Source organism: Scleropages formosus, chromosome 20, assembly GCF_900964775.1.
Source record: "Scleropages formosus chromosome 20, fSclFor1.1, whole genome shotgun sequence".
Taxonomy (NCBI): Eukaryota; Metazoa; Chordata; class Actinopteri; order Osteoglossiformes; family Osteoglossidae; genus Scleropages; species Scleropages formosus.
In genome coordinates, this window is record NC_041825.1 from 21,034,796 (window position 1) to 21,059,946 (window position 25,151).

Here is a 25,151-nt window from a genome sequence, read left to right on the forward strand (position 1 = left end):
GTAGTGTTATCAGCCCACACACCTTATTCACCAAGGTGACTTACACTGCTAGATAAACACACACACTCACTCACACACTATGGGGGAACCTGAACAGCATGTCTTTGGACTGTGGGAGGAAACCAGAGCACCCAGAGGAAACCCACACAGACACGTGGAGCTCGCATGGTCTCCCCACAGACTGAGTGGGGATCGAATCCATGTCCTCTTGCACCACCCAGGGGCTATGAGACAGCAGCGCTACTCGCTGTGCCACCGTGCCGCCGACACACACACAAAGAAACTATACAAAAAGTTTAAAAAAAAAAAAAAAAAAAAAAAGTGTGCTACTTGTTATTTTTTCTGTGTTTTAAAATCTATAAATGCAAGAGAAAGACAAACACACATGCAGAATACTCGTTCGCAGAATCTAACAGGTGCTTTTTGCATTTTCAGTTCGGGACCCTGTCAAAATGCTTTTTAAATGCATGTGTGTTAGTGTGTGTGTGGTGGGAGGTTACATCCAGCGAGACTTGAGAGGACTAACCGCACCACAGCACAAGGCGCCTGTGACAGCAGTGTCACCGCACAAAGCGCGCCATGGAAACGGCTCGCCCGGAATGCTGGGAAATTTGGTAGTGGACAGGAAGCGGTACTGATATCGCACACATTCACAAAACCTCAGTTACAGAAATAAATCTTAACTCTTTAAAACCACCTACAGTCCAGAATTCACACAGCCCCAGACTGAGTAATGCTTGCAAACCCTAAATTCAAAGTGAAAGCAATAAGGTCGAGACAAAATTAACACTATTTGATCCCGATACACTCCAGCTGGGGCACCTGGTTAGTTCGCTTGTCTACATGCGCTGGCTGCGCTGTGTCACGACTGCAATTTCTCCCAGCAGCCTCAGCAAAGGAGCTATCATCTTACCCTTCCCTCCATCGCAAGCTAGAGAGAGATGGATATAATCGCTGTGTCAATAACAGTAATAATCATTATGATAATAACAGCTTCTCTTTTGTATTTGTTATCAACGCCTTTGGTGCGTCTGTCGCATCTTTCACCGAGTGCTCTTCCTCGAGGCCCTGCGGGACAGAATGGTGGACGAACAGAGACGGACTGAACGAGGAAGTCGCCGAGCACGGCGCCTCTCAGACAGCGCGTCGATGTGCGACAGCGATGTGTGTTCATCGCCAAGGCTGCGGCGCGCGATCGGCCCACCTCGACCGTGACATACTCTCCCACCACAAGCGTTTGGCTCACACACTTCATTCAGGTTCTCTTTGTAGTGTGGACTACAATAAATAAAACAGAACAAAAGCAACACGCAGTTTCACAGCTCACCTGATAGCGGTGGCATGAAAGAGACTTGTCATTCACTCTGCAGTGTCTGAGAAGTGTGTAGGCGGAACATGAATGCCCAGTAGCCCTCAAGCAGGCCACATTAGCTCATGATTTGAGTGCTGCGGTGCCGAAACAGTTAAGACGACGGAGATGCAGCTCTTTGAAACGTACGCGGCTTCGCTTTAAAGCCACCTTCGACCTTTGTGCTCCATCATTTAGCGCCAGCGCTGTCCCGACGCTCGCAGGTTGTGGGCTCGGTGCCATGAATCATGGGGTTGCAGCAAGGACACAGGGAGAACTCCTCCTTCCCCGGCGACGCTCCGACTCGGGTTATAAACGAGTTCTATGGGTCGTCTGCTTTCTGGAAGCCTCTAAGGATTCTAAGGGGTCACTGATTGAACACAATGCAACGTGGCATCATTTCATGGCTGAGTGTCAGGAAACAGACGGGCAGACAGACTGTTGCTACAGGTGGAACCAGGAAGCAGAATTGCGAAATCTTTGTGTAATGTGGCATGACAAGAAGCCATCTGCCTTGGTTTTTACACTTCGATTCATCTGAACTAATATGTTGACAAACTAACTACAATTGGTTATTCTCTAATTATGCTGTGATCGAGTGTGTCTGTCCTTATTTGGTTTCTGTGTTCATTTTGCATTACTTATTTGGTTTGAAAAACAACAGTGATCCTTTGGGGATGACGACAGAGCAGCAACTAAAGCCATAATAGCAGCGGTGACAGCATAATAAATAACAATGCATCAACAACAACAATTACGATCATAATCGCTGTAAATAACTGACAGCAACTCAAACCCAGATTCTCACCTAAATATTTAAGTAAAAAAAATTTTTAAAAAAAGCTTTGTTTTAGCCAAACGCTCTGCACAGTTTCACACCTCCCTTCCATTCCTGTAGACAAGCTGAAACAATGACATCTTCTCAAACCTCCTGCTTTCACATTCCCACCTAAAGCCCATCTGCTCTCCCGCGATGGGCGTCTGCCTCGTACCCTTTCCGTGCCTTCATTTCACTTCCCTTTCCCTCAGACTTGATCCCACTTCCTGCTCCACCCCAATCTCCTTCCACCACCTCTCTGGACAGCCCTGTAAATCACCACCTTCCCTGAAGGTCTCCATCTCATCGACTTACTTCTTGCTTTCCTGTGAACTCCCTGCAACCCTCTGTCTGTCTTGCTCCTCAGTGACAGTTTGGTATGATTTTAAATAAAATAAAAATAAAAAAAGAAAAAGAAAAAAAGACAAAGTCAGCGTCTCTTTGGCTCTGCTCATGGCCTTTCCAGCACACTGGCAATCTGGCTACAGGTACAGAGACACAACACTGGAGAAATGTACAAGTATCCTTTTCTGCCAAACTTAAAAAACCCAAACAATTTTCACAATTGGATGCTCCTCTAACCACCACAGAGCTACGGGGCGGCTCTCGTCTTCGTGAGAGAGCACTGCCACCTGCACAGATGAATCAAAACCTTTCATGAACGTCATCTGTCAAGAGTTTACATTAAGACAATGGCTAAAAGATGAGCCCTGCACTGTGATTAAAGCCTTTGAAAGTGAACCAAAATTACTGTGGTAACGGCCCGCTTCTTTTGGACTACCACCTAATTACAGGACAGGACTTTATTTTTTCCTTTTTTTTTTTCCTTTTTTTAAAAAAAAAAAACAAAAAAACAAAGCTATTAGGCATACACAGTGATTCGACCAAAGTATAAACACCATACTATAAACCTTTCACCTGACAACGCACAGATCGGTTCTACTAGGCTGACAGCTTGTACGCCTCAATATTGCACATGTGTGCCTCTGCCTTTGTTTGAACCTGCTTCTATAAAGCGCTGCATAGTGCTTTCAAGGTCCCAGAGTTCTGCGCAGTAAAGCACATCGCTGTGGCCGGACCGGACCGGACCCCCAGCAGCTCCAGGCAGAAGCTGCATGTAGGTCCTGTTCCAGGACCAGCTCTCCAGTCAGCAATTCTCACCTTAGCTGCTGAACATGAGAAAGTTCAAAAGTGGCCCGGAATCAGAACTCTGAGCTTTATGCACCTACTCGTGTGATGAACATCAGTGCATAAAGTGGAAAGAAACAAACTAAGTTTACTTAAGAATCACACGTCTGCAACTATGTCTCTCTTTCTCCTAATGCAATACACACATTGTATTTCTCTGAGATGTACGTTGCTTTGGAGAAATGCATAATTTACATTTACAAATACATTACTCTGCTAAATGAATAAATGTAAACTCACAAGGACCTTCTTCATTAGCATCTTGGTAAGGGCTGGCCTGCATCCTGGACAGAAGAACCCTCTAGGCCTATTTTGTTTCTTTTATTTTAAGCTTTTTTTTTTTTTTTTGGTAGCGAATGGTTTAAGACACATCAACAGCCGACAGCTGGCGCGTACGACCCGCTTTAGATTTAGAGACACGAAGAAACTAGATCAAGCCATGCATGTTATTCACTGAGCATGTGTATACATATCTTGGTGTGCGCGTATGAGTGTGTGTACGTTTGGACTACAGGTATGCTTCATATTTAGGGACAACTTACATTGTGTGTGTATAGGATGAGACCACATGTCTAGAAATCTCAGAACAAGTCCTCCAATAGCAAAGCAGGAAGCTGCTGGAGCTCAAATGAGCGAGCGTCTACAAGTAGCCATGTCTGTCTGCCCATCTGTCCTGGGAACGACCACAAACTGGAGTCCACCTGCCCACCCATCAGTCAATCACACCTCCTGCCCTCTGCCCTCCAGTTCCATCGTGCTCACCCCAGGCTCCCTTCATCTCTCTGTGTCTCTGGCTACCTGCTAAAGAGGGAGTGGAGCTGCTGTGGGGTGTAACACTGGCTGCTCCGCGGGGACTCCGTCCGCTCCATGATGCCCTGGAACCAGCCTGCCACGTCCACTTCCTGCACCTCATAGCGCCGGATGAAGCTGTGTTCCTGTTGGAGGAAGGTAGTGGGTTAGTCAGATGTGTACCTAGCATGTGTCAACCCATCCACTCAGAACAGACAGACCGTGACCTCGGTGTAAAACACCAAGTCTTACACTTTCGTGCACGGCATGTTGGGGTGAGCTCACACAAGCTGTGAGAGAGAGACAAAGTAATCCCTGTAGCGGTTGATCTGGGCCCACGATAGCCTGTTCAATCGAAACATGAGGAAGAGGCAGCGTTCGTGCAGCTCACTGACACGTGCGAGCAGGCAGTGCTTTAATCGCTCGCAGGAACACAGAGGCAAGAAGAACCAGTCAGGAAAAGCAGAAGGAGCTGAACAAACTTGAGTGTACTTACGAGCAGCTTGTGATATTTTGGCCTTTTTCTGTGATCCTTTGTGAGGCTGCCAAGGAGAGATAAATGTCTAAAAAACTGACAGACTCAACAGCATAAACATTATATACATCTCTTCAAATACTTCACTAATAATGGTTCATTACAAATATTCTGCTGTATGCAAATTTCCCCAGTTTAGCTAAACACCTCAATATTTTACTACCTTTTCCAGAGCACCACTGCCCACCCCAGGATCTGCAGCCTTACAGTAAACTTAACTGCTGCATCGCAGTCCAAAAGGGCCACTCCCAGAGCGAGGTAAACTTTTTCAATGAATCAGAGAAAAAGGCACTGTATTGATACACAGTTTTCATTATGATGTTAGATAAAGCCTGAATGACTACATAAAAAAGGCACAGCGACTCCAGCAAGTCAAAACATTTGCGTATACCATATCTCTGGTACCACTCGACGTTGCCGGGACCCCACATGTGCCTCACCAGTCTTTGACGAAGGACTGGAAGTCAAGTGAGAAGCCCATGCTGAGCGGGAGCAGCGGTGGGTCCTCCTGCAGAACTTTGGTCAGCACCTCGAAATCCGTCTTGCAGTTTTTGTAGGGAAACTGCCCGGTGGCCAGCTCCACCTACAGGGAACAGAAAACGGAGGAAAACAGAAACAGCGAGAGCAGTCCACAACAGTCCACAAGTGGTCGACAACCTTATGGTCAGAGACCAGAGAAGGACATTGATTCCGTATAAGGAAGACAGTGCTGAATACAGACAGATGACAGAGTGGGACACACTCACCAGAGAGATACCCAGGCTCCAGACGTCTGCTCTGATGTCATAGTCAGGCTTACTTGGGTCTGGAGGGTCTATTCTCTCAGGCTGAGGAAAAACACACTCCAGCTAACAGCAAGCGCAACTGACAAAAAGATCTCACTTGAGGAGTACGCTTAAAACACTAAAATTACTTCATGGAACAAGCCTGAGCTAGCGCTAGAGAGGTAACGATTCGATCCAGAATATAATGAAATGGGGCAGGGCTTCTGAATCGGTACATGCGGTATTCGAGATGACCGGTAAAGGTGAAGACTCACAGCCATGTAGGCAGCACAGCCGGCACTGCGGGTCTTAGCTTTGGAGTCCACCAGCCGGCCGCTAATGCCAAAGTCACACAGCTTGATCTGGCCCTTAGCGTCCAGCAGGATGTTGGAAGGCTTCACATCACGGTGGATGACTCCATGCTTCTCCTTGAGGTACAGCAGTGCCTTCACTATCTGGGGTTGGGGGGGAAAAAATGCACGTGTTTCTTCATATTACAACCCCGCAAACCAGCTGCACAGAAAGTGAGGCTAGCAAGGAGGAGGACAGTAACAGGCAGACAAGTGGGACTCACTGCGACAGTCATTTTGCCCAGGATGCGCTCAGGGATGGGACCCTGGATCCTTTTCTTCAGCTTCTCAGCACACGTTCCCATCAGCTCCATAGCAATGAATACATCAGTCTGTCAGAAGGCAGGAATACGGAGTCACTCACCTAGAACAGCAGTGGTGCTAGTAGTATCTCAGAATCTTTGGAAAAGGTCAACTGTTGCACAGCACACTTGAGGTACGGGGGGTGGTTCTCTCTGTTTACATATCTTTCTTACACCTTAAAAGGAACAGACTGGGTGTGGCACATTATGTATTTTGTATATACAACACTATTTCCCCTCACTGTAGGGACAACACCTTGGCCCTGTAAGAGCGGACGAGATAGGACAGTAAAAAAGAAAAAAAAAAGAAAAAAAAAAAAGGGAACCCTTGAGATGGCATGGCCATTACTCACATTGGTAACTATGGCACCATAGCACTGGATGATGTAAGGACAGTCATGGCTCTTCAGAACCACATCCAAGTCCATGAGAATCCTCTTGTTCTCGTCTTTGTTGCCTGTCCTCCGCATTTGCTGAGGGAACGCAGAGATCGATCGAACCAGTCAGCACTGTTGTAGCCGTCACGGTTTGGGTCACTCTAACATCAGCATGCTGATCCAAGAACCCAGGTGTGCACGCACACATCCTGAAAAAGCTTCACCTTTCTCTTTCTATATTCCTCAAAATCCAGCTTCTGTGGTATGAAAATCTGATGTTGAAAAGCTAAACAATCAAAAGGTTGCGTTTTTTTTTATCCCTAATAATAAAGCACTGAAACCTTTACTGCTGTTGTACAAACATCCTGCTTATGGATCACAGGTAGGAGACTCCCTTTTGATCACAGTAAATTTTGCCACCTCGTACTCGCCGTCCATGCCTCGCTACCGTTCACCTCTTGCCTGCTTCAAATGGCTGGTCACCCCCGTACTTTGATTCTCACTCTGCTCGCTCCTCTACTGCTTGTTGCTTTGTCGTATCCGAACTCTGTCGTTCTGCCTGCCTATAGTACAGTTGCAAGCCATCAGCACATGTAGCACAGTAGCCTCACACAGTGGCCAGTCTGAGAACTTACAGACCACCCCACAGTTATTTATTTAGCTGAAACTTTTGCCCATATGAATTTATAGTGGGATTGTCACAGTACATTAGGGCTTTTGACAGTACAGTGTAGTTATCAATTAATAATCTTACATGAAGTTAATGTAAAATTATCTCTACTAGCGAGAAGATCCACAGACTGGTCATTCTGCAAATGTCTGTTGGGCAAAACAGTTCAGATGATATCTTAGTTCCATTAATTTAGAGGAATTAATTTCTTATTATGAAAAATTAATGTATTTGTTTATATTTAATTAAATGAATTTAAAGAAACTGGACTTGCTAAGTTACCCATTTTTCACCCCAATGAACAAAACACACACACAAAAAAAAGAAATGTTTACATGTAAGGATGATGATGGACTCCAAATCTGTCAATTTAAAAGAAATGTTTTGCCTATTTAACAAGTAAAAAGATCAATTGAAAAGGTAAGTCAATTACTGCTGGAAGAAGGCAGAAGAGTGTTTAGTAAGGTGATGAGAAGTGCGAGATGGGAAAGTCCATCCGTTTGTACAATGGTAAAGATGATGAGCTGCAATCATATTTCATTTAAATTTGGATCATCCTGAGACTCTTCATCCAGTTCTGGGCAACTTGCAATGACTCCCAACGTTGTGTGAGTATTAATCCATGCTGACCACTATGTGCTTGTCTGACCGTTTCACAGATGATGTCAGCAAGGTGAAGTGGTGAGAACATCCTGACCTCTAGTCTCGGACACGAGGATTGTGAAACCCTAGAAGAAACTGCTGCAACTCCTTAACCACAAACTTCTACATAAAAACAGTAACTACACAATTGGGTAACTAAAAACACATACATTTGCAATTGTTGCAAGCTGCCCAGGAACTTCGTGTAAATAAGTAAAGCAATTATTAAACTGTTCTGAGTCATGTAATTAACTTGATCAACTGAGGATTTAATTAGGGTGTGTAATTAGTAGCTCTGCCGGAAGACAAACAAAACACAGAGAGGGAAACCAGAGGAGAAGCACTGTGATCTCAAGGAAGGGACCATCCTTTCAGCTGTGTTTGTTCAGTACCCCCAGCAAAAGAATCCAAAACTGAGTCACTCGCAGATCTTCATCAAGGTAAGCCCTGCATCCAACACCATGATCACATGCAAGACACCAGCCATCATCCCCTGCCACATGCAGTGACACCGTGTTGCTTGATGAGCTCCAAAAGTGACCCGTCTTGTGTGGTGGGAGGTGGTGGTTAGGTACTAACCTTGACTGCGATGACATGTCCCGTCTTCTTGAAGCGCACCTTGAAGACCTGGCCACAAGTGCCGCTGCCGATCTCCCCCTCACTGATCAGGTCGCTCACCTCTGCTGGATACCGCTGGCAATCATGAGGCAACAAAGCCAAAGCCAGTTACTTGCAGAAATCACCCTCAGGTGAGCATTAACACTCTGATCCAACTAAACTTCAGAGCATTGTGATAATGTGTGCAGGTCACACACAATACACATACCCTGTTACAGACAATGTGCATTGAAACACAGGCGCGTGGTATGTCATGTAGGCAGCTTACCTGTCCGTCTATCTTCAGGTAGCCCGTCTGTTTCATGATTTCCTGCAGCTTCTGATCGATCTCTGCGCTGTGGAGGCATGCCACTGATTACACTCACAGCCCAAATTCAGAGACCCCATCCCACCTCTGTGAGTATGGCTGCATCTCCCCATCCTCACCTCACACTATGTGTGGTACTGTGTAGAGATTAAGACCTATGGTAGGCATGGGGGCATTTCATCACATGATTCCCCCATCTCTCTCCTGTGCCACAATTGCCCCAGTTTTTTTATTTTTATTAATGACCCTGCAGTAACATCCCCTGCGCACTTACTCTAAAGGTGGGTAAAAAGTACCTCAAATTAATTTGCTGGACACGGCTCGTCGGTGCAACCTGCCGTCTCTGAAAACACGCGAGCAGCACTGTTCTCACATGCTGCCAGCGGGAGCAACGAGCTCGGAGGAACAGATAGTTTGTGAGACAGAGCAGACACTACAGTCCAAAATGTGCTAAAGTGTGTGTAGTGTAGGGGGCGCGGTGGCGCAGCGGGTTGGACCGGGTCCTGCTCTCCGGTGGGTCTAAGGTTCAGGTCCCACTTGGGGTTCCTTGCGACGAACTGGCTTCCCATCCTGGGTGTGTCCCCTCCCCCTCACGCCCTGTGTTGCCGGGTTAGGCTCCGGCTCCCCGTGACCCCGAATGGGACAAGCGGTTCAGAAAGTGTGTATTTTTGTGGGCTTTTCGCATACGGTAGAGCAGAAGGTAAAGTAGTGGTGAAGAACATGAATCTCTTCTGAAGGTTATTGGTTCCAGACCCGAAATGGGCCAGTTCCGGAATATTCCTGAACAAGATCCCTTAACCTGAATTGTTCCTGTAAAATATCTAATGATTATTAATTTGTTGTTTGGCTGACACTTCCATCCCAAGTGACTAACAGTGAGTGTCTGAACCACTCTGCCACCTGCTGCATTAATATTCATTGCGTAAAGCATGAAGGATGTCAAGCTGTGCACAAATACCAAAGAAATTAAGATATGTATGGACTGTATGTACGTGTCTTACTTCTCCAGGCTCTTCTGTAGGCTGTACGGTGGCGTGGGTAGAGTTAGCATGTGCCGTGGCCGACTCGGGTACGGGTGGTGCTGAGGCGAGTTCTCGGATGACGACGATCGACTCCCTCCATCGTTGGCCAGAGGCAGCTGTAAAGCTGGTGGGCAAATGGGAAAGAAACAAAGGACAAAGGAAGTGGGGTATGGATTGGAGAGTTGGAGGACAAGGAAGAGAAGAGGTTATCAGAAAGAGGAAAGGCACACAACGGACTGAAGAACAGTAAGGCCGTGTTTCGCCACCAGTAGCATAGTGGTAGGAGTTACTGCCTTTGGATCCAAAGGTTGCAGGTCTGATCCTCATCTCTGGCTGCAGTACCCTTGAGCAAGGTACTCACCCTAAATTGCTCCAGTAAAATTACCCAGCTGTATAAATGGGTAAATAACTGTAACCTTAATACTGTAAGTCGCTTGGAGAAAAGGGTCAGCTAAATGAATAAATGTAAATATTAAATTTCAATTTTAGAAGAAAAAAAAACTGAGTACTGGTGTCACTGTTCTGAAAACCTGCCAGAAGGAAAGACTTCAATCAAACAGGACCATTTCATTTTATGTGTACACTGCTTTGTGTTCAGTTCCAGTCATAACAGCTTTTTATGTCAAGTAGCAAAGGCAACAAAAGGTGAGCGGTCTCTTACAAGCTAGACCTCATGAAATTCAATAATACAGCTTAACAAGGCCTGTGGCCAACTATTTTATGGTATCTTTAACCAGTTAATTTAATACTGATTTGTTCATTTATTTTATATTCATTTATCTGTTGTCTTTATTCAACTCAACTTACAATACTAGTTGTACACTAAGCACAATTACCGTCACAGCACTGTAGTTTTTACTGTATCAATGTATGGTTAAGTACCCTGCTCAAGGGAACTATCGCAGGAGCGAGGATTTAAAATTTGGTCCTTCAAGAGCAAGGTGACCACTACACCACCTGCTGGTCTTGCTACGAAACACCAAAGAAGCTACACACACTTAAATTTTTCTTTCAGAGTCTGTTTAAAGGTACATTTTCCTATAACTTTAAAAGAAAGCATAGCATTAATAGCGCCCAATCTTTTTTTTTTTTCCCCATTCTAAAAGATAAGACTTTTTTTGAGCTATGCTGCGATATCCAGCAGGATATCTAACAGACAGGATGAGGTGAGCCAAATGGGAGCTTGCAGCAGTGATCTAATTCTGAAATCAAGTTCAGGGGCAGAGGTATGAGATATGATTCATTTAGAGTACATCAGGGAGCTATGGAGGGACAAATCGCAGAACTGCTGCAAACACGGCACTGCAGCATTTTGGTACCATAGAAATAATGGGAATAACCCAATAGGCACATGATGGCAACTCAGGAAAAAAAAGACAATTTTGATATTAAAAATAAAAAGGGGGGGGGGGGGGGGGGAAATATTGTGCTTCTGTGTTAGTAGGTCCCAGCATGCACCAGGCAAACTGCATTCAGACACAGCAGTGTTTCAACTGAGCGTTGTGCAGCGGCCCTCCCTCCGTTTCCAGCGCAGGGCTCTCCTGGAAAAATTTACCTCCCCGATCCTGACAAGCCACAGAACGCCCACTCCACACTTGCTGAGTTGGACAATTTGTGACTTTTTTTTGCTGATTTTACTGCGCTTTTGAGATTAAACACAACTCCGTGGCTGTTGGCTGCTCCTGTTTATCGATGAGACAAACCCAAAGTTAATAAACCCTGTCTGATCGTGTTGGAGCCTCAAAGTGGAAGAAGGGTTATACATGGCCATGGAGTCCGGCAGGTCCACTTACACCCAGGGTGGCAAGGCACCCGAGGCAGCCCACTAAACAAACCAGAAGTAAGCGAAAATGAAAGGACGGCACACGTCCGAGCGCAGATGTGCTGCGTCACTCCTTTGCCAACTGTCCTGCTGGCTGGAGAGAGCCCATTAGTGAGTTAGTGAAGTCAGGCAGCTGTGGCGGAAGAACACACACAACACCTGGATGCACAAGGCAGAGACACACAGAGATGCAGAGCAGCTCCCTGCGTGAGGACCCTTCTCATCCCCTGTCTCACGGGGAGGGCGATACCTCACTGCAGCTCTGGAAGAGAAAGTGCTTTAACAATGCCCTGCACACACCCAGAGACGGGCAAGACCTCTGGGGACGCAGACAGGTGACAGGGGGGTCCAAACGGCGTCTGACAGAGCTAGAGGTGGAGTGGGAGAGAAAGGCAGTGGGGAAGAGCGTGCGGAGACAGGTGGTGACAGAGCGTTTGGAAACTGAAAAGGGCCAGGCTGATTGATCATGGCGGCCAGGACTGAGCCTGCCCAGGTGTGCAGTTAACCCGTGTCCTCAGGGCCGTGCAACAAGCGCCATGCGCAACGTCTCCATACAGCAGACCAGGGTTAACATTGCTGCATGACAGCTTCCACACACAGACGTACATGCACGCCCAACACATTGCCCTGCCACTGGTACCCAAAGGGGAGGAGGAGGAGGAGGAAGGGGGAGGATGAGAAGGGGGCAAGAGAGGAGGAGATGGATAGAAAGACAGACCAGCCCAGACCGCTGGAAGGAGGGTTAAGGCTGATGACTTTGGAAATGGATGCAAGAATAAACGGAATAGACAACAGGTTTGTATGTGTGCACAGACCACAAAGAATCACACTGAACAGAGAAAAAGGAGCACAGTGAAAATCCCAGGAGGACATCAACATATAAGATAGGGTACTAAATAAATTAGAGGCCATACTGGTAAAAGACTCTGAATTCATTATTGTTAATAAAAAGAGCACAAGTAAATTAAAAACTAAGAATATATTTTTCAGTTACTGAAGGATAATTATCTGAAGCTCAAATGGTGGAAAAAGTGAGTTCCCCCCCCATTGACTTTATATTAACCTTAATTTACTGAAAATGCTGTGCACAAAAGGTGAACATGCTGCAAACCATGAGTCTCTTTAACCTCTTTTCATAAGTTATGAAATGGACTTGTTTACAATGTTTTCCTTCGCAAAGATTTTTTTTTTGGGTCTTAAATTCACATAAGTGGAGAGGTTACTGCATGACTACACAGTTCCATCTGTTCCACTGTGGATGTTATAATTTGTTTGAGAGCAGGAGCTCTTCCATCAAATATATGTCAGGATAGGTGACTCCACTGGTAGTTTCAGGATGGAGGCCTATAATTTTGTCTGAAATTATGTTCCATCGTTCTAGAGGTTACGCTAGAGTGAGCGAGAGTACAAACGGAAGCGGAGAAGGGAGGAACGGGAAGGAGGAGAGAAATGAGGGGAAAGGAGAGTGGTGAGAGAGGGATAGAGAAGGTGTGGTGGCAGGGGAAGCAATGTCTGAAATGATACCTGCACGCTGGGAAGGGGCTGGAGCGGGACTGAGCTGGATCACGATGACTGGACACAGAGGAAAGAAACACACACACACACACATTACTGTACTGTACACTGCTACAGGCGCACACTGCATACACACAGTCTCAAACGCACAAACTCCTGTTACGAGTCTCAGGCACTCTCTGAACCTAAATACAAACCTATAAACATTTTCCGTGAAAGACGTACCGGAATCACTAACCATTCTAATGCGAAAGTGGTAAGATGTCTACGTTACTTGCTTAAATTGCACTCCGCATCTATGGATAAACTGAACGAAAAACTCGAACCATTCCCGAAAGAACCATATCATCACATGTGTTTCCCGGTACCCATCACAGAAGGGCAAAAAAAAATAAAAAATTCAACATAGCAGGAAAGCTGAATGGAATCTCTGCAAATGTGACTTAAAGGACACGTACAATAAAACGTGTATATGGAAGACGACGCTACGAAACCCATGACATTAAACGTTGAAATAAGTTGGCACAGTCCTTAAATGAGTTCGTTTTAGGGAAACCATTAAATTTGATAACACAGACTCAAAAGTGAATGTTTGGAGTAAACCCCCCCCCCCGTCTGAAAATGCTACTGCCGCTCATCATTTCAGCTTTCAGACAGAAAAGACTTGCTTTGTGTCACTATTTTTTTTTTTTTGCAGCTGAATAAAATGTCAAACTACATTATTACGCCTGAACGCGAAATGAGCATTCCCAGGAGTAAAATGTGCCATTTCCCAAAAAGAGGGTTGCATTTTGCTTGGGTGTTTCGGGAAACTTTACTGGTGGACTTAGCGGGAAAGAATTTTGTAGAGGAGAGCACAAAGGAGAGGGATCGAGTGTTACTGGTAAACAAGGAGGCACTCGGTTCTACAAACGCATAAAAGGCCATTTAGTGGACACCTTGGCTTGTGCTCCTGTTCTTACACACTCTCAGTCGTGCGACACTTCATTTTTTCACTCTCATCAACCACCTGTCCGATGCAGGGTCGCTGCCGCGGTCTGGAGCCTATTTGAGAAATACAGGGGTGTGATGCAGGATACACATGGATGGAATGCCACTCCACTGGAGGGCAATCACACACACACACACACACACACTAAGTCTAAAGGCAACCTGCGAGTCACCAGTCCACCTGAAACACATGTCTTCGAACTGTAGGAGAAACCCGACAGAAACAGGGGAGAACATGCAAAGTAACTGAGCTGGATTCGAACCCACGCCACGGCGGACATGTTGCAAAGGCACCAGCGCTACCAGCTGTGCACCACTTCAGTGTGAAACAAACGAGCCGTGTCCACGATGCACGACCGGACACACTGCGAACACACACCTCTGGTTGATCGCAGCGCACAGATTCCTTGATGACGACGGACTTCACGCACAATCTTCCATCTCTCTCACACAAACACACAGACTCAGTCAGGACAGCAGAAACCACCGAAAGATACACCCACGGACTAGTCGTAGGACTGGTGAAAAGAGACACGCGACATAACTACGCGATCTGAACTCTCACACACGTGTGTGTTTGAACACACATCTGTCGCTCACACTGACTGACGCTCGTCACCGGGAAGTGGCTGCGCGGACAACACTGCAGCCAGGCAGCGAGATGATGTTGGCACACTCACTACTAGTGTAGTGGTGGTGGTGTCCGCCATGACAGCTAGTTCTTGTACTACTTAGGTTAGGAGCGACAACCGTAGTAACAGTGAAGGAGGGGGGGAGGAATGGTTTGCTGTGGCGTCGGTGTGTCCAGTGTCCCTGTTGTGTGTCAGCGCCGCGGACACCGAGTGACAGACACACACACACACACACACAGAGCGCCCGCCAGAGCGAGCGAGCGGAAATTATCAAGTGTTCCCTATACACCGCTGCCGGCTGACGAGACGCACGTCCCGCACTGTTTACCTAAGGAAGCCGAGAAGGGGCGCTCAACGCCGGGGTACAGGGCCTGCTCGAGCAGCCCGGGCTCAGCGAGGCTGAGGGGGGGGGGACGCAGGAGCCAAAGCGGCCCGCTCTCGAGTCTCGGGCGAAGCACCGCCCGCCCAGCCACCCGCCGGCCGAGTGGCGCCGGGTCCCGCTCGAGGCCCCCTGGCTGTTGGGGCCCCACGAGCGCCGAGCTCCGGCTTTCTGTATCTGTGGCTAGTGCGGCGCGCGCGGCGCTTCGGCTGCACACCCCCTGCGGGTGCGGGCGCTCGTGCCCTCCGCTCCCCGCGCTCCCCTCCCTCCCTGTCGGCCGTCGGCGCGCGCGCGCCTCCCACCCCACCCCCTCGCCTCGGACACTCACTCGGCCTCGGACGCGAGGGATGGTGGCTCATGTCGATGTTGAGATCGATCCGTCGGCGCGCTTCTTTATTCTCCTGCTTTAGTTTCTCCTCGATTCGGGAGAGTCTCTGTTCTAGCGACGACATCTTGAAAAACTACGGACCATGGAGCGCCTCCGCTGCGTCTCTGGCGGACAGCAGGAACGTTGCAGTCGCGGTTGCATGACGGGACACTGGAGGACTCCCCGCGCCGCAGTGTGGTGCCATAGAGACCTTGCTTTACCATCGATATTGTGGCGCGCAGCGCTCTGGGTTCGGATGGGGCGAAGAAGGACGCAGAGGCAATATTCATAACGAACGGTTTATTAGAACACCGACACACATAGAAATAATACTATCGGTTCCAAGACCCCCGTTCCAACGAAGGACCTGCCCCCAAAGCCAGCCTACTTAGTACCCCACACGTCATTCGTCCCCACTGGCACAGTCACCCCCCCTTATTTTCCCCATAAATCCCCCCAGCGGTTGAACACTTACATTTCACAATTTTACCCAGAATCCAACTATTTACAATAAACATTTTCCCGCTTAAACACAGTAACGCAGGTTGTACATACTAGCCCCCCCCCCCCCCGTCAAAAAAAATAGCAGTGTTTCCGCTGCTGCTTGCCCCACAAATGTCTCACCTACCTCCGGTGCAAGTGCAAGTCCTGGACGCTCAGCGCTGGTTGTTGAGGTGGGGACAATTGAATTGAACATGCTCCCGGCCAGCGCGGCCATCCCCATCCCTCGTCCGCCCGGCCTCGGGCCCAATAATTCAGCTCTTTTTCTTACACGTGGCACGTGGCACGTACCAAGCTTAGTGGCCCCCACGTGGTTTTCGCCCACCGCTTTGTACTCCCTGCAGCTGATCGGCTTTCGTGGGACTGTCAGGTCGACACTCCGCAATCGCCCTGTGCGCTGTCCCAGCTCCGTCGGGAGTAAACATCCCTCTTACGCGCCTGGCCATCGTGCCGCACATCTCGGCCACTTTTCGGCGGAGGGCCCGGGGCAGGCTGCCCTGATGATGCTCGCCCTCACACCCCTGCTGCTTCGCCGCACGCATGCCGAGTCCGCCGCGACGGTCAGACACCGGCTGCCTGTTCGCACAGCCCTCCTGCTTTCACGGCGTTTGTTCCGCTGTGCCGCCTTCTTGAAAGCTCGTTGGGGGCTTCAGGCAACCTAGGCGCGGCTTTCTCCACAAAAGCAAGGAAGGGGCGATATTCGCGTTCGCTCACTTCAGCTACGAAGCCCCATAGCATGTCCGTTGTCGAGGCACGCGCCGTTCCACGCCATCCAGGTTGCCCGACACGATCGGGAGAGCGTCGCTCCCCGCGGGGCCACTTTCCCCAGCACCCGAGGCGGTTCGCTGCCTCTTTCTGCCGCTTACATTGTACCCTGGGCGCAGATAGACCCCACTCAACCTGCTCGCCCCTGTACAACGGCACGTCGCTTCTCCGCCGTCTGCACGATAGCGTGCGTTTTTGCGACAGCTCCCCCCCTTCGACGTCCACCATCCCAGGATGTTTTTTCGCCGTGCCGGCTTCTGTCTTGGCGCTAATTTCCTCTTCTCCAGTGTTCCACAAGTCCCAAATCCAGCCGCTCATCCTCCTTCCCATCCCACTTCTGACACCAGTGTGGCACGCAGCGCTTTGGGTTCGGATGGGGCGAAGAAGGGCGCACAGGCAGCGTTCATAACGAACGTTTTATTAGAACACGAACATATGGAAATAATGCTCTTGGTCCTAGAAACCCGTTCCCTCAAGGACCTGCGCCTCGAGCCACCCTGCTTAGCGCCCCACTGGATATTTTTTTGTCCCACTCTGTCAAGCATGGTCAGCCCTTTATTCCCCCCCCCCCAGCGGTTGAGCATTTACAGTTAATATTTTACTCAGAATCCAACTATTTACAATAAACATTTTCCCGCTCAAACACAGAGTAACGCGGGTCGTTACAATACAAACCGCTGTGCGCGTGCGCGCTCTCGAGCGGAAAGCCCCTTCACGCGAGTTATCGTTGCTACACGTGGACTTACGCGTTGCGCTTCAGTGTCTCGAGGCTGGATTCAGTCAGTGTCCGTGTACTTCTTCTTCTTATTATTATTTATCTCTGCCTTTTTCATACATTTTCTCTTCTTCGCGTCTGGGAAACGGTAGAGCGTTTTTTATACTGCGAACAGGACTGACACCGAACAGATAGCTGTGCAGTCTGAACATAATTTGAGAAAACGATCTCAAAAGGTATACGTTTGTACTATCTTACGTATATTATGTCCAGACATAGAACACATGATGGTATTATGGGATGCTTTTATCCAGTTCAGCATAAGATTGACCATTTTCCTTTTTTTCTATTATCAATAACTGCTGGTCCTGAAGCACAGCGTACACCCTGGACGGGACACCAGTCCATCGCAGGGCAATCGCTCTCTCTCTCTCTCTCTCACTCACTCACACACACAATACACACATAGAGGTGCTTTTAAATAGGGGCATTTTATGTTTAGTACTGTACTATTTGGGGGCCTCCCTACAGTTTGAACCAGAAAACTGCAAGTGAGACGAGTCAGTTTCTAAGAGGTCAGTAAGTTTATGAGGAATGAGGAAAAAAAAGAAAACAGTTAAAAACAACTATGAAATGTTATGGAGTGTTCTACTTTCTACTTTGTTTGTCCCTCAAGGGTCTTTCAGGATTAGCCAGCATGTGTCCTATTAACATATACTTAGTCTTTCCAAAAAGGCACTTTAACCCTTTTAACAGATTCACAGTACATTACCTGAATTCTATTGTCTCACAGCACTTTTTCACCGAATATAAATAAGAAATACAGATTTTTAAAGTCAGCCAGAGCTGAAGTAACACATTTTATCTGATGCTTTTTCTCCAAAGTAGCTTCCCATGTTAACCTGCTCTCAATTTTTTACCCATGTATACAGCTGGGTGACTTTTACTGGAGCACTTTTAGGGTAAGTACCTTGCTCAAGGGTACTGCAGCTGGAAGTTGGTTTTGAATCTGCAACCTGTGGGTCCCAAGGTAGTAGCTCAAAGTACTATGTTACCGGCTGCTCCAGGAAATGGTACGTTGTGTTGTTCAGTGTCAGTCATGATTTTCTGACTGATTGTCACAAGTTACTTGTTTACAACTTTTTGTCACATGGGGAAGCATGTGACTCTTTGAGGGAAACTTGCTTCTCTGTGCATGACTATGTTGCTGTACATTTTTAAGATTCATCCTGATGTTCTCTCCATATATACTGTATATCAGCATCTGTCCTTGAATTATGGATGAAGCCAGAGTGAACTTGCCTTCCCACCTGCTCACATTTTGACCCCCCTGTCCTGCACTGGAACTCCTTGAAATCTTACCCTACAACCAAATGAACATGTGGTAGGTGGCCAAGCAGATAAGATGGTAAAGTTATCAGTTATCAGTTTCATGCTCCTCTAGGCATAAACTTGGAGCAACAAATACAGGTTTCACACAATACATTTAATTTAGTGTCAGGTTCAGACTTTTAATACTGCGTGAGATACTGTAAATTATTCAAATGAGTATTTCAGTAAAGCTGAAAGAGAACCTGAGCATAATGCCAACATCCAGGACCAAGCCTGCCCACAAACTAGGGGAAAAGACTCTTCAGACTATGACACTATGATGGCTCTGAATCCAGACCCAAGTCTTTAAGTAAAAATGAGTGGTCTAGAATTTGAAGAAAGGCTTCACTGATTTTTGAATACAGTTCCTTTTAGTCTGTAACATATTTCTGCTTTATGTTATAATTATGAAAACATGTGAAAGCAAGAATTCATTATAATGCAGCACTCTTGTAGGTTGAGCTCTGTTGACTGCTGCCTAACAAAGTGGTACTTTGCTTTCACTTGTAGTCTGGATGGGTTTAACTATGGTTTCATTAGCTGTCAGCATAATGAAGGTGCATTTTTTTAATATATTGCAGAGTTTAAGGTTTTGTGTAACTTTTTTCCTGTGCACACCGCATCCTGTTGCATCAGCATCACTCACGTGAAGAGTGGGTAAAATAAGGTGCACATTATAATTGCTCTATGTGGAATTTTGGAGAAAACTTTAAATATTACTGGAAACAATACTGTAAATATACAGAGGGAAAGATTTTAGGTAGAAATGTTTTTTATGAAGATATGATGTATAGGTTGATTATTCTTACATATCCACTTAGAAAATGTATTTTATTGTTGTGGGGTATCCCATATGCTCCTTTTATAAAAATGTGGTTCACTGCACAAAAGTTAATGTTCAACTTGCATGATTATTTGAGTGAATTCTGGATGATGTGGTCACCCTAGTGACACTTGACCACGCCTGCTAAACACTAATCTTTCTTGCTCCTTGCGTTGTATTACCTATCTGTGTATATGTGCATCTTCTCAATGTACCGTTTCTGTTATTGTGACCCAGATCAGATCTGTTTTGTAATTTAAAAAAAAAGAAAAAAAAAGTAGTTGTACTCCTTACCCTAGTGCATGATACCCTAACGCAATGTGCGTTTACCTAACAAGTCTTACTGTTGCTTGCGGATCCTTCAGGTGTCCATGTGGGTTACCTCCAGCATCCCAGGGACATAGGATTGTAGGGCATGGCTGCCCCACGCTGGTTTGGCTGCAGGATCAGGAGAGTGAAACAGCGACTGCACAGGTGTCTTGTTTGAGGAACTTTTATGATTTAAATTTTTTTTGCCCAATTGCACAAGCTGGGCAGAGTCAGATGAGTTCAGAAAAAATTTCAGGTAGAATTTAAGATGAGGAAAATTATATTCTGATCTTGACTCGTACTCATGTAGGTGTTCCTTTGGATGGCCCATTTGTTTTAAGGAGTTTGGTACAGGATGTTTGTGTTTTTCTGTTGATTGTAGGCCATATGCAATACAGTGATTGAAGACGTGTTGTTGAAATGTTAACGCTGCTTGCACAAGCCTTATTCTTCACTACTGCCACAGGACCCTTGAGTAAAGTATTGCATCACTACAAGCTTATAGGGGGATGAATAAACTGGGTTGTGTAGTGGATGCTAAATATTTACCCAAATAGCACCAATAAAATTCCTAGATGTACAAATACATCAAATACTTTGAGCTGCTTCAAGTAAATGCATCAGCTAAACCACAAGTAACAAATAAGTTGTCTTAACTGCAAGTAAGGACATTCATTTCTGGTTGTGTATGAGGGACAGTTTCCTACCTTGTGTGAATGTTATGAAAAACATATGCATTTGTCCTGAATGCTTATATTGTCTGTAAGTCATGAAAGATCGCTCAGGGTTAATCAACCCTTCCACGAGCACCGAGACTAGACTGTTTTTCTACCCTGGTCCTAGCAGGCCACACTGGCCTGTCCAGCTGAGTGCTTTGCTGAACTGGTAAATTGACCTTAAATGAATTAATTTAGCTCTCTCTCTCAGTGCCAAGACTGTTAGTGGTTCATAGACAGCTGAAATCACTGAACACACTGGCAGCTGTCAGAACCAGACATATTGCCACCACTGGGACCAGTGTAAAGCAAGAAAGACAAGAAGAAAAAATAATTCAGTCCACTGTGCTCCATCACAACTTTGTGTATAATTACACCAGCATGATTCTTTACAGCATCAGCACTCTAATGTCATCATAATTGTTGTCTTACAGTTCATTAAGCTAAAAAAAATTGACAAAAGTCATAAAGAAGATCACAAACAACTAAAAATGTAAAAAGGTAAGCGTCCTTCATGAATGCACTAGTGATCTAGTGTGGTGGGGAGCAGAGGCCTCTCTGAAAACCAGCAGTTCTCAACACACCAGTTAGGGCAGACCAAATAGGAAAGCCTGTGAGTTTGGTATCAGTTTGCCACTGTACAGAAAGGTCCTCTCACCGCTGTGTAAGTGCAGTTCTTTCCCTGTACCACCACTCTACTTGATGACTGTTTTGTGCCAAGCAGATGGTTTGTTGTTTTTACCCCATAGCATAATGTTGGCTCTGCCCTTGGGCTATCAGATTGAGTACCGTGTCTCTCGAAGAGGTTACAGAGTCCCATGCTCCCCAGTAAAATATAATCTTCAGGATCTTCCCGAAATGTAAGGCCTCAGTCGGTGCTACACCCACCCAGTTCTGTCTCCCTGTCTAGTGCCATGTGTATCACAGTATAAATGAAGTTCCATCTTCCCCTCTAGCCACTTTTCTGCAGGAGGGCACTACACATAGATGTTACAGGATGCTAGGGATCACCACACAGGCTTTGGAAAAGGGAGGGAAGGAGAGGAAGGGAATGCAGCAAGTCATAAAATAGATGGGAGAAGCACAAGTGCTACAATGGAGTGTTGGGGAAAGAAGTGGAGAGGCAGATGAGGAGCTTGTCTGAATGTGAAAGTCATATTCTATATCATGCCAGGGAGCCCCTGTCCATTTCCATTCCTGCAGGAGGCCAAATCCTTGGGTGTCACAATGCGGGAACATGCACCATGTCATATCAGCTATGCACACATTCAGTCACAGTGCAGGGACAGGCTGAAGGACACACGGATGGGCAGGCAGAAAGACAGAGGTATCAAACCCTCCCACCCCCTTCTTGCCTCTCTGTGGAAAATGGGTAATATTACACATAGCCCTGACACTAACCCCCAATCACAGTGTAACAATGGGATGACCAACACACCATCCCCACCCTTGCTCCCCAGTCAAGGAATTGACCTCCTGACCCCATGCCCCATTATACAGTGGAGAGTCAGCAGAGATCGGAGACATAGTCAAAGTCTCGGAAGCTGTCCTGGTCCTTGCGTGACAGGGTGCGGGGCTCCCGGGGGGGAGTCAAAGTGGGTAGTTCGGCTGTGAACTCCTCATCGAAGTTGCTGACGTCCTCCTTGCCCACAATAGATGGGATGAAGGGAGGGGGCAACTTTTTCTGTAGCAGGGCTTCCCAGTCCATGCCCTGGGGTAGGAATGAAATAGGATGAAGGGGCACAAATTAACACACACACTTGGTCTCAGGGGAGGCCATTGCATCACCCTCTTCACCTGAAGCCCAGCTTAAAAAAAATTGGAAAAATTTTGCTGAATGGCTAAAAATCCAACGCTAACAGGCTGTTGACCACACAGTAGATACAGTCACCACAAACAGTAATTCTACTGCTACTTTGGGACTCTATTCTGTACACAAATGGGCAACACAGTATCAAAGTGCAGAGGAAGATTGATGAAGGAAAAACACAGAAAAGGGCACCAGAGCAGTGAGAGCAAGGTTAGGGGTTGTGAGATAAAAACAGTGGAGGAGGATGGAAGTAAAATCGACTGAAAACAGGGTGACAGCATGTGAGCACCGCACTTTTAACTACAGGAGCAGACAGCGATACTTTCAGTGATTGGTGTCATAAAGAGAGGGGGCGTCACAGGCTGCCTCACCCGGAAGAAAGGCTGTTTCTTCACATCCTCTGCATCCTTCTCGCTGGAGCCTAGTCGGCGGTCTGGGTTCCTCCTCAGCAACTGATAAGCACAGACACACATTGCTCCGTTGACAGATACGAGCTGGGCAGCTGGAGAAACACTCAAGAAAACTTCCACTCCTTTTTCAGTCAGCAATTGTATTGCAAACAGTTTTGTCTGTTCTGTATACTTATCAAACACACTAAAGTAACTCAGTACTGCCGATCAAGAACTACCTAAAATAAGTCCTTTCCTGGTTAAACACATAGAGCCTTTGCATCTTTTTGAAGTGAGTCATTTTTGGTTGTTTTAAACTACAAAAACATCCTCACAGAAAGTTTGCATGGTAACTAACAAGATCTTACAATCCTCTAACAAATTGATCTGGACATGAAACGGCACAACACAACACACTGATCATAAAAGCCCACTATAAACACTGGGAATGCTGACAGCTGCCTTCTGGCAGCTAAAAGCTCCTGTGAAAACTCACGTCTGACTGCTGAAACGTAAGTGCCTTTATTTCATTAAGATTTAGAAATACGTAAGTGAATAGCATAAAATAGTCCCTAAGCATCACAGAAGAATAAACTGAAAAGTTAAATAGCTTTTAGATAAACACCATTTTTGTTCCTATCAAACCCATAGGAAAAGGCGCATTATCAAAATGCTGATTGGCCAGTGGGGGGGGTGCGGTGGCGCAGTGGGTTGGACCACTGTCCTGCTCTCCAGTGGGTCTGGGGTTCGAGTCCCGCTGGGGGTGCCTTGTGACAGACTGGCATCCCGTCCTGGGTGTGTCCCCTCCCCCTCTGGCCTTATGCCCTGTATTACCGGGTTGGCTCCGGTTCCCCGCGACCCCGTATGGGACAAGCGGTTCTGAAAATGTGTGTGTGTGTGTGTGTGTGATTTGCCAGTGGTATTTATACTTTCTCAGATGCTTAATCTGAGATGTGTACATCAAAGTTAGGATAGAAGAACATCTGATATATATAAGCAAAAGATGAACACACAGGATAGAGAGATCACTAAGAGAAAACCACATTTTTATTTCTCAGAACAGAGGTGCAATCAGTAAGGGAAATCTGTGGGGTGCTGCCATTGATGAAACCACCTTTCATGCACAAACTCTAATCCATTGATGTGGCTCTAAAATGTGAAGAGGTGGTAAAAGAAATCTTACTCAAAATCATTTCACAGACACTTTTCTCCAAAGCAACTTAAAATATTAATCTACTTACAATTATTTTACCCATTTATATAGCAGGGAAATTTTTACTGTCACTTCAGGGTTTGTACCTTGCTCCTCACAAATACTTCAGCAGGAGAAATAATTCAAACCTGCGTTCTTTGAGTTGAAGGTGGCAGCTGTAACCACTACTTGCATGCTCCACTCCTTGACCAGCCATCTGCAGAAGCTTCCCTCACTACAGGCACATTAAGTTCAAGTCCTGATACAACGCTTTGTGGTAACATGGAGATGCTGGCTGACAGTGCAGTGCTTGTTGGACTGGCACTAGCTGCTGGAATGACACAGCTGAGGACATGTGTTCAAGTAGTGGGCTGTTCTGCAAATACCGGGCCAACTTACCCGCCTCATGAGTCCAATTGCTTCGGTGGAGAGGAACCGTGGATAACGGACTTCATCATTGACAATGCTGTCGAACACCTCCTCCTCATCGTCGCCTGGGAAGGGGGACTAGCAGACATATACAGAGAAATATTTTTATTATATTACATGGACCACCGGTAAACACACTTAGACAAAGAGGTCCATAAGGTTTTTTTCCCCTCAAAGTTCTCTCGTACCTCTCCTACCAACATCTCGTAGACTAGCACCCCCAGCCCCCACCAGTCCACGGCTCTGGTGTACGATGTGTCGGTGAGCACCTCTGGGGCTAGGAATTCCGGCGTACCGCAGAATGTGCTGGTCCGGTCTCCATAGCCCATGCCTGAAGAGGGAGAAGGTATGAGAAGCGTAATGGAGAATGGCCACTTCTCTGAGCTTCACCGAACACACACAAAGTACAATGAAATGATCAGCATTGATAGGTAGCTGCTTCTGCAAGCCAACAAATAGGGCAGGAAACATGACACTATGCTACAAGGGCAAGTTACAACAAACAAATCCGAAAACACAAGCACCTTCTTTGCAGAGTCCAAAGTCTGCAATCTTCACATAACCCTCTGTGTCCAACAGCAAGTTGTCCAATTTAAGGTCACTGAGAAAAGGCAGAAAGATTACTCTTGAAAACATGGAGATGACAGTAGAACAGAATGGATACACAGAGTATGAAAGCAATAACTGAGAAGGCATG

General features: G+C 46.6%; 2 protein-coding genes across 6 annotated transcripts in view; both read right to left on the bottom strand.

The window, feature by feature from the left end:
* Window positions 1-3,531: 3,531 nt before the first annotated feature.
* On the bottom strand, window positions 3,532-15,564 carry map2k7 (mitogen-activated protein kinase kinase 7). 2 transcript variants are annotated; one of them, XM_018761408.2, is made up of 12 exons: window positions 15,396-15,564; window positions 13,076-13,123; window positions 9,709-9,853; window positions 8,669-8,735; window positions 8,362-8,475; window positions 6,447-6,566; window positions 6,016-6,123; window positions 5,717-5,896; window positions 5,424-5,504; window positions 5,118-5,260; window positions 4,639-4,684; window positions 3,532-4,288 (listed from the first exon to the last, which is right to left on the bottom strand). In XM_018761408.2, the coding sequence occupies exons 1-12, from the start codon at window positions 15,517-15,519 to the stop codon at window positions 4,148-4,150; spliced, it is 1,317 nt and encodes a 438-aa protein (XP_018616924.1). In that variant the 5' UTR covers window positions 15,520-15,564; the 3' UTR covers window positions 3,532-4,147. The 2 variants fall into 2 exon arrangements, with proteins under 2 accessions (XP_018616924.1, XP_018616925.1); XM_018761409.2 differs by lacking the exon at window positions 13,076-13,123.
* Window positions 15,565-20,988: 5,424 nt separating this feature from the next.
* Window positions 20,989-25,151, bottom strand: part of pkn1a (protein kinase N1a) — a 35,256-nt gene continuing 31,093 nt past the window's right edge. For 3 of the 4 annotated variants that reach the window (XM_029246785.1, XM_018762047.2, XM_029246784.1), the window contains 5 exons: window positions 24,979-25,055; window positions 24,643-24,785; window positions 24,425-24,532; window positions 22,816-22,896; window positions 22,142-22,345 (listed from right to left, as the gene is read on the bottom strand). In XM_029246785.1, the coding sequence (XP_029102618.1) occupies window positions 22,142-22,345; window positions 22,816-22,896; window positions 24,425-24,532; window positions 24,643-24,785; window positions 24,979-25,055 (613 nt within the window). Of the gene's footprint in view, window positions 22,346-22,815; window positions 22,897-24,424; window positions 24,533-24,642; window positions 24,786-24,978; window positions 25,056-25,151 lie in introns of all 4 variants that reach the window. The other variant, XM_018762045.2, reaches the window with a different exon arrangement.